At 36.5% G+C, this 19,260-nt stretch overlaps 3 protein-coding genes and 1 long non-coding RNA gene across 4 annotated transcripts; 1 reads left to right on the top strand and 3 right to left on the bottom strand.

Annotated features, from left to right (window-relative positions):
- Positions 1-1,350: 1,350 nt before the first annotated feature.
- Positions 1,351-3,248, bottom strand: LOC111438858 (protein BEARSKIN2-like). Its single transcript, XM_023076666.1, has 3 exons — positions 3,007-3,248; positions 2,258-2,535; positions 1,351-2,178 (listed from the first exon to the last, which is right to left on the bottom strand). The coding sequence occupies exons 1-3, from the start codon at positions 3,170-3,172 to the stop codon at positions 1,579-1,581; spliced, it is 1,044 nt and encodes a 347-aa protein (XP_022932434.1). The 5' UTR covers positions 3,173-3,248; the 3' UTR covers positions 1,351-1,578.
- A 10,506-nt stretch (positions 3,249-13,754) lies between these two features.
- Positions 13,755-14,505, bottom strand: LOC111438859 (22.0 kDa class IV heat shock protein-like). Its single transcript, XM_023076667.1, has one exon. The coding sequence runs from the start codon at positions 14,400-14,402 to the stop codon at positions 13,854-13,856; it is 549 nt and encodes a 182-aa protein (XP_022932435.1). The 5' UTR covers positions 14,403-14,505; the 3' UTR covers positions 13,755-13,853.
- A 1,602-nt stretch (positions 14,506-16,107) lies between these two features.
- LOC111438900 (probable beta-1,3-galactosyltransferase 8) lies at positions 16,108-18,293 on the bottom strand. The gene is made up of 9 exons (XM_023076729.1): positions 18,170-18,293; positions 17,879-18,073; positions 17,731-17,795; positions 17,472-17,641; positions 17,131-17,388; positions 16,893-16,980; positions 16,643-16,768; positions 16,456-16,565; positions 16,108-16,387 (listed from the first exon to the last, which is right to left on the bottom strand). The coding sequence occupies exons 1-9, from the start codon at positions 18,224-18,226 to the stop codon at positions 16,239-16,241; spliced, it is 1,218 nt and encodes a 405-aa protein (XP_022932497.1). The 5' UTR covers positions 18,227-18,293; the 3' UTR covers positions 16,108-16,238.
- On the top strand, positions 17,593-18,201 carry LOC111438901. The gene is made up of 2 exons (XR_002709730.1): positions 17,593-17,710; positions 17,905-18,201. It is a non-coding gene; the product is annotated as an uncharacterized LOC111438901 (long non-coding RNA).
- Positions 18,294-19,260: the final 967 nt, after the last annotated feature.

Here is a 19,260-nt window from a genome sequence, read left to right as displayed (position 1 = left end):
TGGTGGATTCAGCAAACATTCACATGGTATCAGAGCCATTTTGGTTTAGCAACCTAGATCCTTTCTTTTCAATGGCTTTTGAAATCTTCTACTGTTCTTCTCCACCACCACTGTTGTCTTTGATGCCGCAGGGGCAGTCGTCATGGCTGTCACATGCAGAGTCGATTGATTATTCTTCGGCTCCACCTTTTTGACCTCCAAATCATCCTTCGCCATACTCTGTACATACAACCTCACCTTTTCCAAACATAGCCTCTTTCAATTTCTTCCCAATTTTTCCCTTCATCATTCATCATTCATCCTTCGCAAAAACCCTAATCTTAGGATCTTCATCAGCATCCCTCTTCGAAAATATACAGAATCTCAATAAGCCCATCGACCTTCTGCAGAGATTTACCTTTGGAATCTGGGCGCCGCACTGGCATCTTCGCCAACCAAGTTGCCGCCGCCCTTCTCGCCAAAATTGGCTCCTTCGCCCCAATGTGGTGACTCTTCCAGCTGCCCTTCTCGCCAAAATTGGCTCATTCGCCCAATGTGGCGACTCTTCCGGCTTCAACATTGTCTTTGTCCCTTGCTCTAGGTTTCCCCTTCTACTTCTTGGGGTTAGACATATTCTCACCAGAGCCAAGTCAGCATCGTCGCTAAGCGACAATCCCTCTTCATGGGTTAGACATATTCTCACCGAAGCCAAGGCAGCATTGCCGCTGAGCAGCGATCTCTCTGCAGTTTTCGATGGCCAAGAAAGTGTTTCTCTACGCCTCCTTTGAACCAGGTTGTTAACATTTTTGCGAAAAGTGTTTCTCAACCTCTTTGAATTTTTCAGATTCAAGCTTCACGTTCGTTTAAATCCGACGCTTAGCTTGCGGTGGGGTGTTAAGGATATTTAGTAATAAATTATAGTTTACCATATATATTATATTTGATATTTTATTATAAGGCAAATATCTAACATTTGCCTTATTACTATAGTATCTTTCCATTTATTGTTATTTCCATTTATTACTATTTCCATATCCTTGTAATTTATTTGATTATAAATAAGATAACTTTCACACCATTTAGGTGTGGTGGATTCAGCAAACATTCACACATGTACCTCTCTTTTACTCAGGCGTCACATACCCACCACTTTTTGCCTTGGTTCGTCCCCGAACCACATCTTAGTGGGAGGTATCGTTTTAATACCATTTATAATGCCCCACATTCAGAGTTTGCAATCTGAATCCTCGACATGAGTTGTTACTTGAATTAGTTCTTGTATGATCCACTTTATATACCATTTATAACATGAACAAACTATATAAGAAATTAAAACTAAGAACATATTATAAAACAAAAAGTGTTGGGAAGAATGCTCTCATAATCTCTCGCTATGCATTTCGATGTTACAATTACAGCCAGAGACGCAAATAATATTATTGAAAATGTTGAACCAACAATTTTTGCACAATCAATCAAACCTAAAATCAAACGCAACAAACAAATCCATCCCACCTACATGCATGTCTTCTTCTATTTGGTTCCAATTCATATCATCACATATACATACCCATACATAAGTCTTAACACATTTTTCACTTACTTAGCGTACCCCCAAAAGTCCATCTCCCCTCTAAGCGAAAGCTGATTGATTTGACTCACCGACGACGACACATTTTCATCCTCGAACCTCACATCCTTAGACGAATCCTCATTCCCTAAATGGGATGTAACGAGCCGATCCAACATGGCCCATGGCTCGGTCATCCCATCACCCGGTTGGTCCGTCTCTGGGTTTGACATCAATTGCTTGACCATCAGCGGCGTGTCGGGTGGCAGCGAGGACAGCGACGGGTAGTCGTAAGCAGCGGCTGCACTGCCGAGGGGCTTGTGGTTGAGGGTGGAAATGTTGGGGTGAAAGAGGGGATGGGAGAAATGGGAAGATGGGGCTGTGGTTGGCATGTAGTGTAGGGCTAGGTCGGATTTGTTGAGCTCGAATGTGGGGTGTGTGGCGTAGTTTTGTTGTGGTTGGCGTAGTTGGTTGTGCATGAAGGTGCGTGATGTAGCGATGGAGGCTGATGAGTGTGCGTTGTTTAGGTGGTGGTCGGCGGAGTTGGCACTTGACCCTCCTTCCCCTTCTCTTGTTACTTTGAAAAGATTCTTCTTCTTGAAAACCCTACAAACCACCCACCCGTCCTCCTGCCACGTGTACACCCTCGATAAGTGACTCTCGATAATAATTACAACAAAGAATCAAGAGAGCGTTAGGGGTACTCACAGAGTTATTGGAGTGAGGGTCATCAGCATCTTCGAGACGATATTCGTGCATGATCCAATCAGTTTTTTGACCATGAGGAGCTCGCCCACGATAGAACACTAGGGTTTTGCGCATTCCAATCTTCTTATAAGAATTTCTAATGCACTTGTCTCGTCCAGTCGCCTTCCAAAACCCAGCGTTCGTCGCTCTATTCGTTCTCGATCCTGTTGGGTATTTCCTATCCTTATGGCTGAAAAAATACCACTCGTTTTGTGGTGTCGACCCTATTCTGCATTTCTCTGTTCATACCAATAACCAAATTCAACACTCAGTATACCTAAACAACATAATTTGGTCAAACTTTTCTTTAATGTAAACCGAGAATGGTAAGTTCATATCTCGAAAAGAGATTAAAAAAAAATAGTAAAAAAAAAAAATAGGGGTAAGAAAAGGAATGCATAGGTAAATGGGAAGATTTGAGATGCACAAATTACAAGGTAATTATTAGGATATAGCCAATATAATTTTCAATTAATAAAAAGGAGTAGAAAAAAAATGAACTCGTGAGCTGCAGCAGCAGTTTCGTTACGTTGCTGCCGAGAATTAATACCATCATAAATATACTACTTAAAAAAAAAAAAAAATCCCCTCCTCGTAATTTTCATTCGATCGATTAACGTCTTAAAAAATTAGAAGATTTGAATCTCTCGTCACAAAATTTCACAAACCAATTACGGGAGGAACGAAATTTTAAGACATGTAGTTATTACCTTGCAAGTCCCATGGTTCGATCTTGTTCAAGTCGACCTCACGGACGACGTCCATGTCAAACTTTTGGAACGAGACCTTCTTCTTCAAGTAGTAATGAAGTAGCTCTTCATCGGTAGGATGGAACCGAAAGCCTGGAGGAACGCCGGTACTGCCCGAGGAGGCCATTTAGGTGGCGTAATGATAAGTATGGTTGGATTGAAATATAGGGTTGGAGAGATTGTAGAAGAAGATGATGAAGAGGTATAAATATGGAAGGAGAGTCAAAAGGTGGGGGAAGAAGAGGAGAGGTTATAATGGAAAAGAGAGGCGTTGACGGGCGGAGACTACGGCGGCGGAGATGGTTAAAGTTATCGTAAAAAGGAAGCATAAGGAATGAGGGGATGGTTTTTCTCATTTGCTAGCTGTAGTTTACTACACAACCAACTCTATTTTATGTCATATCTCTTCACCACCTCCACTTTTGGAGCGTGTGCCTCCAAACCTTTTAATTAACTACTCGTTAACTTAATTATATTTCACATGGATTAGAAAACGAAGGAAGTGATAAGATTCATGTGACATCTGAGTAAACGAGAGGTATATAAATGAATCGAAACCATATTTGAATGAGACTGATCCTAAGGATATCAACAACGTGCATCTTTTTTTCCAGTGGCTCAAACATAGGAACTCAATGGTTAAACATGTGTTAGGGTTTAGGGACTGATGTTGGTTTGTGGGGATAGTCTTCACTCTTAAGAAACGAGGAATAGATAATGTGATCATGTTGTAGGGGATGTAGGGAAATGTCGGAGTCATTAGGTGCCAAATCTGGATTTTGAATCGTGATCTCAATCTTGAACATGGGTCGTTATGATAACTGAAAATAATAAATTTCTAAAATAATATTAAAACGTTTGTAGATAAAAAAACGTCTATATATATTGAAAATAATAAATTTTTTAAACTCAGATTTTATAAAGGTAAAAAGTTTTAAAGGGTAAAAAATAATTAACCATTTGTTGGAGTAAGTCATAAAAAATTGATTTTTTTCTAAAAAACCGATCGCGCTCGAATTTGGATGAATGCTTATTTCCATGGATGATATGAATGTTTGGTTAACTTTAATGAAAGAATCATACGAATAATAATGGAAGCTACAGTAAAAAAAAATTAAAAATTAGTTTAAAGTCGAAATTGAAATTTATAAATGGGTTTTTATGTTGGGGACATAAATTCTGAGGTAATCTGTAACACAAGAAAACTGAAGGAGACCAATGTAAATGACAGAGAGTAGACACACGCGCCGGGTTGAGAGTTGGGATTGATTTAAACCATATATTAATATTAGGGTTTGCAATTTGGAATTAAAAATATGAATAAACGATCCCGAGAGAGGAAAATAATGAGAATAATAAAATAAAAGGATATTAGATTGCTCCCAAAGCAATGTTAGTATTATTATATAATATGAAATTGGAATATTCCGCATTATTTTAATATATAGTTTTAATAATAATTCATTTTTTAAAAATGTAACGGAGAAAAGGGCAGTGAAAGGAGGGAGCAATAATATTGAAGTGGCTAGGGTTTAGCCCTCTCGCATGTGACATACCCTTCAGCTTATGACCTCGATTTTGCCACTCTTTGATTCAATTCTACGCCTTATCTCTCCCGCCGTCCCTTCCTCGCTCGTGCCCTCGCCTTCATCCTTTTTGTCAACTCTCCCTACGCGTTTACACATCCATTTGACGTGACTCACCTTAGTTTATATGATATTTATCGAGCTACATAAATGAATCGAAACTATATCTGAATGACAATGATTTTGAAGATACAACTAAGAGAAAAGCCACTTCTTGTACCAACAAGATGCACGTTCATTTTCTGTTCTAAAATTATAGGAATTTCAAAGTTACGTGCTTTGTTTAAACCAATCTTACACGAACTTTGATTTTTTAAAACTGGTTACCTAAACTTCTGGATCGGTGTCTTCTTATATAGCAACGAACAAATAAAACCTTATCTCATACACATTAAGAGTGTAACAATCATGATAAATTACAATTTTATTTCCGAGGGTTTTGATGATACCTCATAAATGCTATTTATAATTTTATAAAATTCTCTGATTATAATATTTTAAATCCGTATATGAATGAATTGAGACCATGTTGAAAGTTACTATCTATATTAAAAAGATGCACTTCGTTTTTTGTGGCTCAATAATAAGAACTCTATAGTTAAACGTATTTTATTTGGTGCAATTCTATATTTTATGTTTGACACCCGAGTAAAGAAGGAGCACATAAATGAATCGAGACCACATCTGAATGAGAGTAATCCTGAAGATAAGATAGGCTAGGAAAGAATTAAAAAAATGAAAATTACTACGCGTACTAATAAGATGTACTCTCCTCTTCAGTGGCTCAATTATAGGAACTTCATAATTAAACGTGTTTTTACTTAGATCAATTCTAAATTATGTGATCTTTTAGGAGTTTTCTTGAGATACGTGGGAGTGAGGACAAAGCATGCATGCTAAAACTACTCGTGTTGGTCTGTGGGGATAGTTTTTACTTTTAAAAAGCGAGAAGTACGTAATGTGATCATGTTGTAGGGGATTCAAATGATCGCACTAATGAATATTTAAACTCTACGACGTATATAAACCGTTACTAATCTATCTGTAGTCCATAACTTAAAAAATGAAATCGAATTGGCTCAAAATTAGATTAAAGTTTGTAAGGGATAGAGTGATATTAGAATAGGATTGGTGGTGTGGAAAGGGCAGGAAATAGATTAGAAACGTAAGATGATGAAGTTGTTTTTCCATTTAAATTGTGAGAAATTTAGAGAATGAAAGAATATGATAAAAGGAAGGAATGGTTGAAAATTTGAATGACGTAAATATGAGAGCTTCAAACCGAACAACGGAATCGAGGAGGATACAGAATGATGATGAAAAATGGAATTAAAATTGACGCAAAGAATGTCAACAATTCCAACTTTCTACGTATCAACTAATCCTTCATTTTACACAACCCAATATTATACATATATATATATATATATATATATATATATATATATATATATATATACACATATACAATACATATACATATATCCATATATTGTGACGACTATCTTTCTAGAAAAATGTTTTGAAAACACGAACCACTATGAAGATGATAAAGAGATAAGTTAAAAATATGATATCAGAGTGGTAGAGTTTGATATTATTACTCAACGAGATGAATGGTGGAAGTGCTTCCATGGGTATAGCTATGGAAAAATTTGTTGATAATAATTATAATTATTGGAAGTTATGTATGGAAGCTTATCTGCAGGAGCGCGGGATTTAATTGAAGGCGATAACACAGAAATTCCAGCTTATACTCCACAGGATGCTGAATTATGCTGAAAATGGAAGATTAAATGTGGAAACGCCTTATTTACCTTGCGAACTTTGATTAGCAAGGAATATATTGATCATGTTCGTGATTTAAAGTCACTAAAGCAAGTGTGGGAAACCATCTTTAGCTTGATTGCAATTTTCAGAGAATGCACTAGGTGTGAGGTAATTTTTCTGTTAAACAATATTTCTTGAAAGTGAAAAATCTGTATTATGAAATTTCAGAATTAGATGCTGAAGAGTTAGTCATGGATTACGAAAAAACTTTATGCCCTTTGTTTCCTCAATACAAGGGTGGACAAATTAGCCTACCGTTATTGAATTGGAGAATTTGCTTTCTAATAAGGAAGCTTTGATTAAGCAAATGACTAGCAACAACACACTTTCTCCAAAGTTAGAAGATGTGTTATCTGTGTAAGATCAAAGGAGACAGAATTTTAATTCAAAGCCTTCATCAAGCGAGAATCAATTCAGAAGTGATGAGTCTTCAAAGAAGCCATATAAAGCTTGTTACAAGTGTGGAAAATTTGACAATTTTAAACGAGATTGTCGGGTGAAGGTGGTGTGTCATCGTTGCGGAAAGCCAGACCATATTAAGCCAAATTGCAGAGTTAAAATGCAAGAATCAGAAGCAAATGTTGTACATGAAAGTAAAAGTTCTTCAAATCCAATTTGGGAACACTACTTAACCACTTTAACCACTGAGATTCTTGACCAGCCAACAAATGTGACTTCATTGTACATCAAGATGATGTCTCTGCAAATGCTCATGCCTTTATAGACTACAATGAAGAATGTATTGTCGATTTTGTTTGTTCTCATCATGCAATTGGAAACGAAACTCTTCTAACAGATGTTCGTCCACATTGTCAAAAGAGATCATTGTGACAACTGATAATTCAATGCATCCTGTGACGAAAGAAGGAGATTTGAATGATGAGAGTGTTCTACTCAAGGACATTTATCATGTTCCTGATTTGAAGAAAAACCTTGATTCTCTATCACAAATAACAGATTCAGGAAGATATGTTCTTTTTGGTTCTAAAGATATTCAAATACTTTCTAATGTGAAACATGTTGATGTTAATATCCTGTTCTGTGGAAAAAAAAATTTGTGTGTTTTATTAGCTAGTGATGAATATATCAAGAAAGTTGGTCATAATGCAAGCCCAACTCTTTGGCATGCTCGTTTGGGTCATGTGGGTTTTCAGTGGTTGCAGAAAATATCCACAAAACAACTTCTTGATGGTGTCCCTATCTTTAAAGATATTCAGCATGATGAGATTTGTCCAGGCTGCCAATATGGCAAGTCTCATCGTCTTCCTTTCATAAGCTCAAAGAGTAGAGCTTCAACAATATTGGAATTGATTCATTCTGATCTTTTGGGACCGACGCGAATAGCAAGCTATACCGACCTTCATTACGTGATGGTGTTTGTGGATGATTTCCCTCGCTTTAGTTGGGTATACTTCTTAGAACACAAAAGTGAAGCTTTTTCAAAGTTTATTCCGTTTAAGCATGCTGTGAAAAAAGAATTTGAATTGAAAATCAAGTGCTTTGCGCACTGATAATGGAGAGGAATTGCTTTCAAATGATTTTATGGAATACTGTAAGGAGCATGAGATTCATGGTCAATTGGCTTGTCCAAAAACCCCGCAACAAAATGGGGGTGGTTGAGCGCAAGTTAGCTCATCTTACATTAGTTTGCTTGTCTTGGCTGCATGCGGGGAGTCTTCCAAAAGAGTTATGGCCATCAACTTCTCAAACAACTTGTCATGTTGTAAATCGACTGCCTCCATGGCTAGGGACAGAATCGTCACCATTCGAGCTGATTTATCATCGTAACCCCAATGTGAGTTATTTTCGTATTTTTGGGGTCTATTTGTTATGTTCATGTACTGAAACATAATCGAACTAAACTTGACCCGAAGGCCAAGAAATGTATTTTTGTTGGCTATAATTCTCATAGAAAGGATTGAAGGTGTACGGATTTGGAAACAAAGATGGTTATTGTATCTCGTGATGTAATGTTTGATGAAATTTCAAGTTACAAAGACGATGCAGATGGCAGCAAAAGTACAACTACTGTTGCACTTTTTCTTGATGATTCTATGTTAGGGAGAAAAGATTTTTCAATTGCGACAGACATTCAAGCGGAAGAGAATACAAAAGCCACTACAAAGATTGAAGTTGCCACAAGAAAAAATTCTCAAAGACAGAAAAAGTTACCAGGTCATTTGTCTGATTTTGTAGTTGACATTAATCAATTTTATGTTCTGTCCTGTTTTTGTATGGGAGATACAAGTGAAAATAAGGAAGTTGTACAATAAAGCTAAAGGAATTTCAAAATGGGAAAATGCAATAATGGAAGAAATTTCAGCACTCGAAAAAAAATGACACCTGGGAGCTTGTACCAAATCCTTATGATGTCGATTTAATTACTTGTAAGTGGATTTACAAGGTGAAGAAAAAAACTAGGGGTAGAATTGATAGACACAAAGCTAGTCTTGTTGCTCGTGGCTTCTCTCAGCAATATGATCGAGACTATGATGAGACTTTTAGTCCGGTCGCAAGGATGGTAAGATTACGGATAATCATCTCTTTAGCCGCTAATAAAGACTAGAAATTATGTCAGCCTGATTTAAAAATGTTTTCCTTTATGGAGAGTTAGATCGTGATATTTTTATGGAGCAGCCACAAGAATTTACCTATAAGGAATATTCTGATTATGTGTGCAAACTTAAGAAGGCATTGTATGGACTCAAACGAGCTCCTCGTGCTTGGTTTGGTAAGATTGTTCAATATCTTAATTTCTGTGGTTTTAAGTCTTCATGTGCTGATCCGAGCTTATTTGTTAAGAAAGTAACAACTGAATGCACCTTGCTCTTACTCTATGTTGATGACATGATTATTACTGGTGATGATATTGTTGAAATTAGTAGTCTCCAAGATGCTTGGTCTGTTCGTTTTGAAATGAAAAAATGAGGTGAAGCTGATTGTTTTCTAGGTTTGGAAATTAAGAAATGTGATATGGTTATTTTCTTTCTAAAAAAAGGATATGCATCAAGTTTATTGCAGCGTTTCGTATAGAGAATTCAAGAGAAAAAACTACTCCTATGGAACCAAATCTCAAATTAGCTAGAAATGAAGAGAAGTCATTAGTAGATGCTACATTCTTTCGTCAACTTGTTGGTAGTTTATTCTAACTAACTATCACAAAGCCGGACATTACTTTTTAATAGGAGTTGTGTCTTCAAGATCAACCACACGAGACTCATTTGATTGGAGCAAAAATGATTTTTTGTTACATCGAGGGCACTCTAAATTATGGATTAATGTATGAGAAATCAAGTCATTATTATTGAGTGGTTTTGTGGATGTTGATTTGGTTGGTGACGTGAACGACAGACGCTCCACAATAGATTTTTGTTTTACAACAGGCTCTACTGCAATTTCATGGTGCAGTAAAAAGCAAAGCACCGTTGCTTTGTCAAGTTGTGAAGCAGAATATGTAGTTGCTACAATGGCTACTCAAGAATGTTTGTGGCTCAGGATGCTTATTCAAGAAATGATGACTACTCTCAATCAGCCAATTCAAATTAATTGTGACAATGAAAGTGAAGTAAAACTTGCTGGAAATCCGGTGTTTCATGCTCGTTCAAAACATATTAAAACTCATTATCATTTTGTTCGAGAGAAAGTGTTATCGCAGGATGTTGAATTGCAGAAAATACATACTAATGAGCGAGTTGCAGACATATTTACTAAGGCACTTGCCAAAGTGAAGTTTGAAGTTCTTTTGTAAGGCTCTCGGAGTTATTGAGAAATAAGCTTGCACCAAAGGAGGTTGTCATCATTTAGTGCTAACTTATTGCTAATTTGAATGAGTCAACATATTCGTAATCATTTAATATTTGGAAATATATTAGTTATGAAATAGAGCTTACATATCCGTAATCAATTAATATTTTTTCCTTTATGATTGATTTGATTAGTAGTATAGTTTATTTTATTCTTAATATTTAGTTAGTTATATCCTATTTAAACGTTATGAATATCAATGAAGATTAAACCTTCGATCCCAATTCTATCTCTCATTCTTAACTCTGTATTGTTTCCTTGAATAATAATATTTTCAGATCTATTCATACTCTTGAGTGGTAGATATTGTGTCACAAAGTGCCTGAATCTGCCCTTTAAAGTCCAATTCAACTTCAAATCCATCATCTTGATGATATCAGTTAAAACAAAACGATACTATCATGAGTTCTCGAAATGATGATCGATTTCATTAAAGATCTCCTCCTGCAAAAGTTCTTCAATGACATCTTCCATTCTTATGACACCAACAAATTTTTCTTCCTCGACGAGCTTAGGAAGAGGACTTCGATAGATATCGAAGTACATATCCTTTGTCCACTTCTTACTTCCTAGAACCACTCAATGAATTATTTGTGGTGGGAAACTTTTCCACTTTTGAAATGACTTTTTTTCTTCAAAGCTTTTTCTTGCCTAGTTTGTCATTAGATTTCTCATTCATTTTAGGAGCGAATAAGGTTCTTATCAAAATAAGTTATTAACTTGGAGCAATTTTAAGATGATTGTTAGGAGTTATTAACTTGGTAAATTTAGAAAAATTGTTAGTGTTTCGTTGAGAGGAGGGTCACTAGTGGCTAATTTGTGGAGAAAGTTTATGAAATCTTTTAGTGCTTTCTCCCTTATAATTAGATGTACGCTTTATTCACAAGTAGTTGCTAATTTGTAGAGAAAGTTTAGGCAATAGGACATGAGGTTTATCTTCTAAATCGCTTATCAACAAAGGCGCTGGACACTCACAACCCTTACGAAGTATGGTTCAACAAGACAACTCACCTCGAGTATCTAGAAGTATTCGGTTGTACAACACATGTTAAGACTGCAAAGACATATAGCAAAAAGTTTGATGACATAAGCCAAAAGATAGTGTACTTTGGCGTAGAGGATGAGACTAAGGCACATAGGTTGTATGATCCGCAACATGAGAAAGTTCATGAAAGTAGAGATGTCATATCCAAATAAGAGAAGAAGAAGGATTGGTGCAGCAGGGCGATAACAAACTATTACAAAGTTCACTGCTCAGGAAGGAGAGGGACGTGTAACAGACCTAGAAAGTGCATCAACAATGACACCAACAAATCCACACATGTCATCACCGGTGACACCGAACGTGATAAATTCTCTAGAATAAGAGAGCTCAGGTGAGAGCATAGGAGGATCCACAACAGATGGTGGACCAAAGAAGTTTCATTCTCTTGCTGAAATTTATACGGATACACTTGAAGAAGAATTGAATCTCGACCAGTTAGTGTTGCTCGTGGACGAGGAGCTAACAACTTGCCGTGAGATAGCAATTGAGACAATGTGGTAGAAAGGCATGCAAAAAGATCTTAAAGTCATTGAGAAGAACAAGATGTGGACACTGACTAACTTACCGCCCGAACATAAGCTCATGGTTTGAAGTGAGTGTTTAAGTTGAAGAATAATAGTGAATGAAATGTCATCAAACATAAAACAAGACTCATGGTGAAGGGATACGTGCAACGACAATGAGTTGATTTTGAGGAGGTTTTCGAACCTGTGGTTAGACTAGACACTGTAAGGTTGATTCTTGCCCTCGCAGCTCAATATAGGTGGGAAGTCCATCACTTGGACGTCAAATCAACATTCCTAAATGGTGACCTCCAAGAAGAAGTGTATGTTGCCCAACTTGAAGGGTTTGTCATCAAAACTGAAGAGCACAAAGTGTACAATTTGTCAAAGGCCCTCTATGGTTTACGACAAGCACTGAGGGCATGGAACATACGTTTGGACAAGAGTTTAAAGAGCCTAAATTTCATGAAGTGCTCGCAAGAACAAGTAGTGTATACAAGAAACAATGGAGCTGAACATTCATAGTTGGCGTGAATGTTGATGACCTGATCGTCATTGGTATAAGTGTGGAAGACATCAAAGAATTCAAGCAATAGATGACGAAAGAATTTGAGATGACTGATCTTGGGTTACTCATGTACTACCTCGATATTGAAGTAGACCAAATGAAGATTGCATTATGCTAAAACAATCAACCTATGCTAAAAAGATCTTGTAGCAATTTAAGATGGCAAAATACAATCGACTAAGTATCCCATGGAAGTAAAGTTACAACTTAGTAAAGATGTTGAAGGAAGCTTGGTGAATTTCATTGAGTATAGGCATGTTATCGGAAGTTAAAGTACTTGATTCATACTCATTCAGACCTTTCATATGTTGTTAGAATAGTGAGTAGGTACATGGAAAAGCTCATTATGATGCATTACCAAGTGGTTATATACATTTTTTGCTATGTGAAGGGAGTCACAAGCTACGGCTGAAGTATCAAAGAAGGCAAGATCCTAAAGAACTAGTCAATTTTACCCATAATAATTTTGTAACGATCCGAGTTTCTGGAATAAAATAAAATAAAATAAATAATTAAATGTTTTGGTGTAATTTCCTAGACATTTATTGTCTAATAGAGAAACATTCCTATTTCTCTAAGGTTCTTTATCCTAAAAACCATAGAATGCTTTCGAAAATGTCTTGAGATTATTTTTATATTCATATGCTCAACCTTTTACATTCCTTGAAGACGATTTTTAGTCCATCATTTTTAGTAGTTTAATGTTTATTTGACTGATTTAAATTAAAGCATTAAACATTGTTTTATTTAGATTTGTTTTGAATTCAACTACTGAACGTTTTATTTTCAGAGATCGGTTTGTTTTGAATTTTTTGACCTTTATGAAAGGTTTATTAGTTTCCCAAAGTTATTTATGATGAATTTCTACTTTATGCACGAGTGATGTCACTAATTGGGTTAAAAAAAAACTAGGGGCGTTACAAATTTAGTTAGAGACATTAACGATAAAAAAAGCACACCATGAAAGACGTTTTATCTCAACGAAAATTTGATCTCTTGGTAATCTCAAGAATAGCAAACTATGACACTATCTTCCTGTAAGGCCGCCGAATTCATGACAGCAACTTTGGCATCGTGTCAAATATTATGGTTGAGAAATTTGTTAATCGAAGTGATGAGAAGTGAACTAGAGCAATGTGCAAATAAACTAATAAACTTAATCAAATTTGAAAGTAGATCATAAACTAATAAACTTAATGAAATAAGTGAATTTTTACACTAAAAATTGCAGCAGTTACAAAATGATGAACCAAATTTTTGATTAGAAAGATGATTAGTAGTTTTTTTGTTTTAAAAAAAAGATCTTTCCCTCAAATTGTTACTTCCCTTCCTTTGGTTTTTTGGATATATTTGAATAGCAAGTCACATCCAGGCATAACACAAACTTGCTTCTTTATTTTACACGCACGACACTGCATTCAAACTTTCAACTCAAAACATCACACATAACTAAAGAACAGAAATTTGAGTTCTCAAAGCTCTTGCTTGGCCCCTCCCAACTTCGCCTGCTCCGCCCGCGGTTCTTCAATGCTCACCACTTTGGGATCCTTAACCTTCTCCGGCGAGACCTTGGACAACGTCACCGTGAGAACCCCATTCTCCAGCCGAGCTCTAACAGACTCCATATCCGCATTTCTGGGCACCCGAAATTGCCTCCAGAATTTGCCATAACTTCTCTCGACTCGGTGCCAGTGATCGCTCTGTTTTTCCTCCTCTCTTTTCCTCTCTCCCATCACTTTGATGACCCTGTTCTCGTCGTCCAATTCGATCTTCAGCTCATCCCTGTCAAGTCCAGGCACATCCAGCATGATCACATGCCTCTCCGGCGTCTCCTTCCAGTCCACTCTGGTGGGCTGGAGTGGGTGCTGCAGAGCATCTCTGTTTTCGTCTTGGAAGCTAAAAGGGGTTTGCTCCAGAATCCCAAATGGGTCGAAGAATGGAAGCGGAGAGGCTGTTGATGAGGTAAGGAGAAGAAGAGTGAACACCAAAAGTGCTGCTTTCTTTGCTTTGGATATTGCCATTTTGGGTGGAGTTGGAGGATGGATGATGAAAGAGTAATTTATTTATAAGTGGGAGAGAGACGGAAAAGAGGGATGTATTTGGGCATTGTTCATCGCGGTTCTAGACAGTTCTTGCAGTTTCAGGATTTGATTGGAAATGGACTCCTCCAATTCCTGCATTCTCGACACTTCTCCTCCAATTTCTTTTACTGCTCTCTCTAATTTTACACCGCAAAATGCGAACTTATTCAAACTCACTTTTTTAAAACACTTTTTTTTTTTTCTTTTTTCACTTAAAGAACTTTAAAACATGTATTTTATTTTAAAGTTTATATAAACCATTAATTTTTTCAAAACAAATTTAATACCTATAAGTAGCATATATTTGAATCTAAATTGATTTTAAAATGTTCTTATAGGAACAGGTTTTCACGTTCTAATCGATTGCACGTGGATCTCACAATCCACCCCCTTCAAAGCCAAACGTCCTCGTTGGCATTGTTCTCTTCTTCAATTGACGTGGGACCCTCCAATCCACCCTTTTGGGGTCAACCTCCTCGCCGGCACATTGCTCCGTGTTTGGCTCTAATAATATCTTGTAAGTGCTCAAACTCATTTGTTCTGGTTGGCCTTTTATGGTAGTTAACGATATGTTTTTATTTGTAACAACCCTAGATTTTTTATATTCTAAAGTCGCTATTGTGTACATGACTAACCATTTTGTGCACAAATAATTATTTGAAACTTTATCTTAAAACACTACAATAGACTTACATGTTCGAAACATTTTCAAAACCTACGTAACAAAATACTAGATAACAAATAAACATTAAAAAAAAAAAAACATATTCCAATCTAAGTCTAGGGAAATAAGTACAACTATTCTAGTAATGTTTCATGGTTTTGATTTGTGATGTCATTGTCATCATCCGTACATGAGTGTCTTGCCTTAACCTGAAAGAGAAGTAGCACGTAACTTGAGTATTTTAACAAATACTCAATACTGTTGGGGTTAGATGCAAACACATATAATTATGAATGCGACCTAATCTTTCAGTTTGTATTCTTTTGGGCGACTATCCTAAGAGAGTAATTGGATGTGTATTTACTATTCTACCCACGATTCTCATGTGGGAGTATGGGCCTTTAAGTTGATTCACACACCTTCTAGGCTCCTTTTTCTTGATCAGGCTAGTATTCTCAGGAGTTGTTGTCGGAGGTACAGTAGGAATAGTAACTGTCGCAGCATTATGATCAACATAATGATCGTTTTAATGCCTCGGGGCTTCCGACGATTGCTTGAATATTTTTTTATACCCATTACCGTAACACTATTTTTGGGTTGTTTGGGTTATTTGGGTTGGTCGGAGTGACCTATGAAAAAGGAATAATTTAGATATTATCTAAAAATTTCCATTTTATATATTATACATCATATTTGCACCCATTTATTGCAAAACGAAGGACGGGTACCAAATTGGGTTTCAATTTGAGGCATTTTAATTTAATATCATTAAATTACTTTTAAAATATTTAGGTGAGTTATTACTCATTTAATGCATAATAATATTTTTAATAAACAAATGTTAATAATATTTTAATTTGCTTGCGCGCGTGTATCTATATATATATATATGAAATGAATAAAAATATAATAATAATAAGAAGCAAAAACGAGAAATAATAAACAAAAAGAGAAGAGAGTAAATATTTCCGAGAGTAAATATATCCGAGAGTAAATAGATGCTCATTGGTTGATGCAAAGTACAAAAGTGATGACTTTGGCATTCTAAATTGGAAGTTCATGGTTGTTATTATAAGTGGACAAGCATGGAGTGAAAATGGATAACAATGACATTAGACGTCAACGTTCCAAATAGCTGCATTGCCTTCTCCACATAACTTATGGACCTCCTTCATTTTGTCTACCGATTCACAAATCCCACTACACGACCAATCAAAAGTTGCCACGCACACATTCCCTCCATTCGATTTTGGTTCGCAATCTATTCACCCAAACAAACTCATAATTAGATTGGTATTATGATTGAAGTAGATGGATACACGGTCCTACCTGGAGGTGTCCCACAACACATGGAACGATCGTCCACGTGCTCCACTTCTAACCCAATGAACCAAGCTCCCAACGACACGTCTTCATTCGCATACCTATGTAATATTGGACTAATCCGAAAAAAAAATAAAATTGGTGTTAGCATGAAAACAAAAAAAGAACGGAGCCTGGGATTGAATTGACTTACAAATTAAGGGAAATGTAGGCAGCAAGGTCTTTAGAAATGACGTAGATTTGACCAGTGGCATGCCGGAAATACTCGTTCCCTTCTTCTCCGAATTTCCAGTACTCGGGCTCGTGATACTTTAGTCCCCTGTTCATTTCCATTATCTTCCATATATTAATCCACTCCCCTAATTTAACTTTTTTGAAGTTTTCATTAAGAAAATAAAAAAAGAAATTATAAGTAATATTTTATGTAAATAATACCAACTCACTTTTGAAAGAGAACTGGGCCTGACTTCATGCAGCCCATGTAAATCCTGGGCTTGGACCGATGCCGTTCGAGGGCCGACACCAACGCACCTACGCACAAAACCGCCATTTTCAATTTTTAATATTGATTTTTTAAATTTGAAAAGTATTTCATAAATTTGTAATTTTTTTAAGTTATTTAGAATATTAAATTTGTAATTTTAGGTCGTTAGGAAGTCGACCACTTTTTTTTTTACTTACCCAAATTCACATGAACATCGTCGTCAACCTTGACGTAGAACTCCGCCGCCCACAGCGACGCTGCGGTGGTGAAATACAGCCGTGTCTTCGTTGATAGTTGATGGTAATCTTCCACATGCCTCAGCCGCAGGAAGTCACCGTGCACCTCCTCCTCCTCGTCTATGGCTCTGTCCAATGCTCCACCAGGTTTTCCACTCTTTCCTATGACGAATCGGATCACAATCCCCTTCTCTTTCTCTAGTTTCTTCAGCGAGTCTCCTGCGCCGGTTATCAATTGCTCAATCTGATGCCGATTTCTGTGTGAGTTTCGTATTTGAGTTAGGGTTTTGGTTTTTACGGACCTCGAGGCATCCATGTCTCTCGAATCGAGTCTCGGCGTTTCTTGCTGCTGAAAGCCGTGTTGATTCCGATCACCACGAACGCCTTCTCCGGCGGAGTTCTTTGATTTCTCCCGTTCGTTCGAGATAGAGCCATTTCCATCTCCCAATTTTCGAACGTTTTCTCCAGAGATCTGGTGAAGTAAAGCTTCACAACACAAACACAAAGAGGAAGAGAATGGAACAGAATAGAAAAAAATTCGGTAAGATCGATTGGCCTTACTGAAGAGATTGATGTGTTTTAGTAACTTCCACCATAATTTCCTGATCACTTGATTCTACTAATTTCTGCCGAAAAACAAAAATTGAAAGAATCACATTGCGTTACGATTTTGCATTGTGTAATACGAATACAAATTAGGAAAACTAACTCGTTTGTGGTCACAATCTTGTGCAGCTTCAAGATTTTCGAGATGGTTGAGAAACTGAGGGTCTCTAGTATGAATACTGGTGCGGGCAGTGAAGAGCGAGCCAGCAAGAAAGCTCGCAAAACAAAGAAACAAGGTGAGTTTACCAGTCATTGGCTTTCCCCTCATTTTTCTGCCGTCCTGCTTCCTGTTTGGAACCTAAAAACATTCAGCCACAACCAAAATCACAAACTACACATACACATTGCTTGCATATATGTTGCTGCAATGGATACTCAGAATTTATTTATATACATAGATAGATAGAGCATAATATTGGGGGATGATCTGATCACTTGTGCATGCGTGCATGATTTAGGAAGCAATTAAAACAGCTTCTGGGTTGTGGTGGGATGTTTGAACATATCATATGGCGAAGAGATGGAGGATGTTTAAGATGGTTGAAAATTGTTCTGAATTGGTTGAGTGAGGAGAGAAACACAAAAGGGGGAATGCCTACAAATTGAATTAAATTTGAAGTAAATGCGATTAGGCGAAGAAGCATTAGGATGGAAGTATCTTTAAATGTTTAGAAAGTAAAAAAGCGTTGAAATTTGCCCAAAACTGGAAAGGAATTAGGTATACCTTGGAATGATGGGGAGGATTGAATTTAGGTGTTAATTGGAATATTGAAGTTTTGAGTTTGGGAATTGAATGATTGAAGATTATAAGAGGAGAAGATGGAAGATGGAAGATCTAAGAAGAGGGTGGAATTGGGATTGAGGCATAGAGTGTAGAGAGGTAGTTAAGTCATGTGCTGTGTGTGCCCCAACAAACTGTGTGCTAAACAACCTTAACCTTTGATGAACTTCTATGCCAATTCCTCTGTTTTTTCGACTTTTGCTTTTTGGCTGCACCAACTTAGGAATTGAAATGCGCAGGACCTTAGGTATGAAATGATGATATGGTTTAAGATTATTCTACTTCTTTCTGAACCTTTAAAATATATATATATATCTTTTACATCTTGAATTTGTTGTTGTTTGAAGGATAATTGATTTGATTTTGAATGTGTGTTAATGTAGTATAAGCTTGCATTGTGAGTTCTGCATATGAATTTTAATTTAAAATGTTTTAAGAAAATATATAATTTCAGAAAATGTTTAAATGAAGAAAGAATGTCGAACTCACCTAAATGTAGGGGCAATTGAGTATTTTCACAATTGAATTTCCCACTATTTTCGTAATTCAATTTGGGATCTTAAATTATTTACTAGTTGACAAATTTTCCAAAATTTTGCAAGAAATGAATTAATTTGAAGTTTAATTATTGATCTTTTTAGATTATTAATTATTGATTTCGAACCTTAAAAAAAGAGTGTGTGTGGGTGGGGGGGGGGGGGATG

This window comes from Cucurbita moschata, unplaced genomic scaffold (genome assembly GCF_002738365.1).
Source record: "Cucurbita moschata cultivar Rifu unplaced genomic scaffold, Cmos_1.0 Cmo_Scf00083, whole genome shotgun sequence".
NCBI lineage: Eukaryota > Viridiplantae > Streptophyta > Magnoliopsida > Cucurbitales > Cucurbitaceae > Cucurbita > Cucurbita moschata.
The sequence above is the reverse complement of the archived record's forward strand: the minus strand, read 5'-3'. Positions and strand labels throughout refer to the sequence as shown.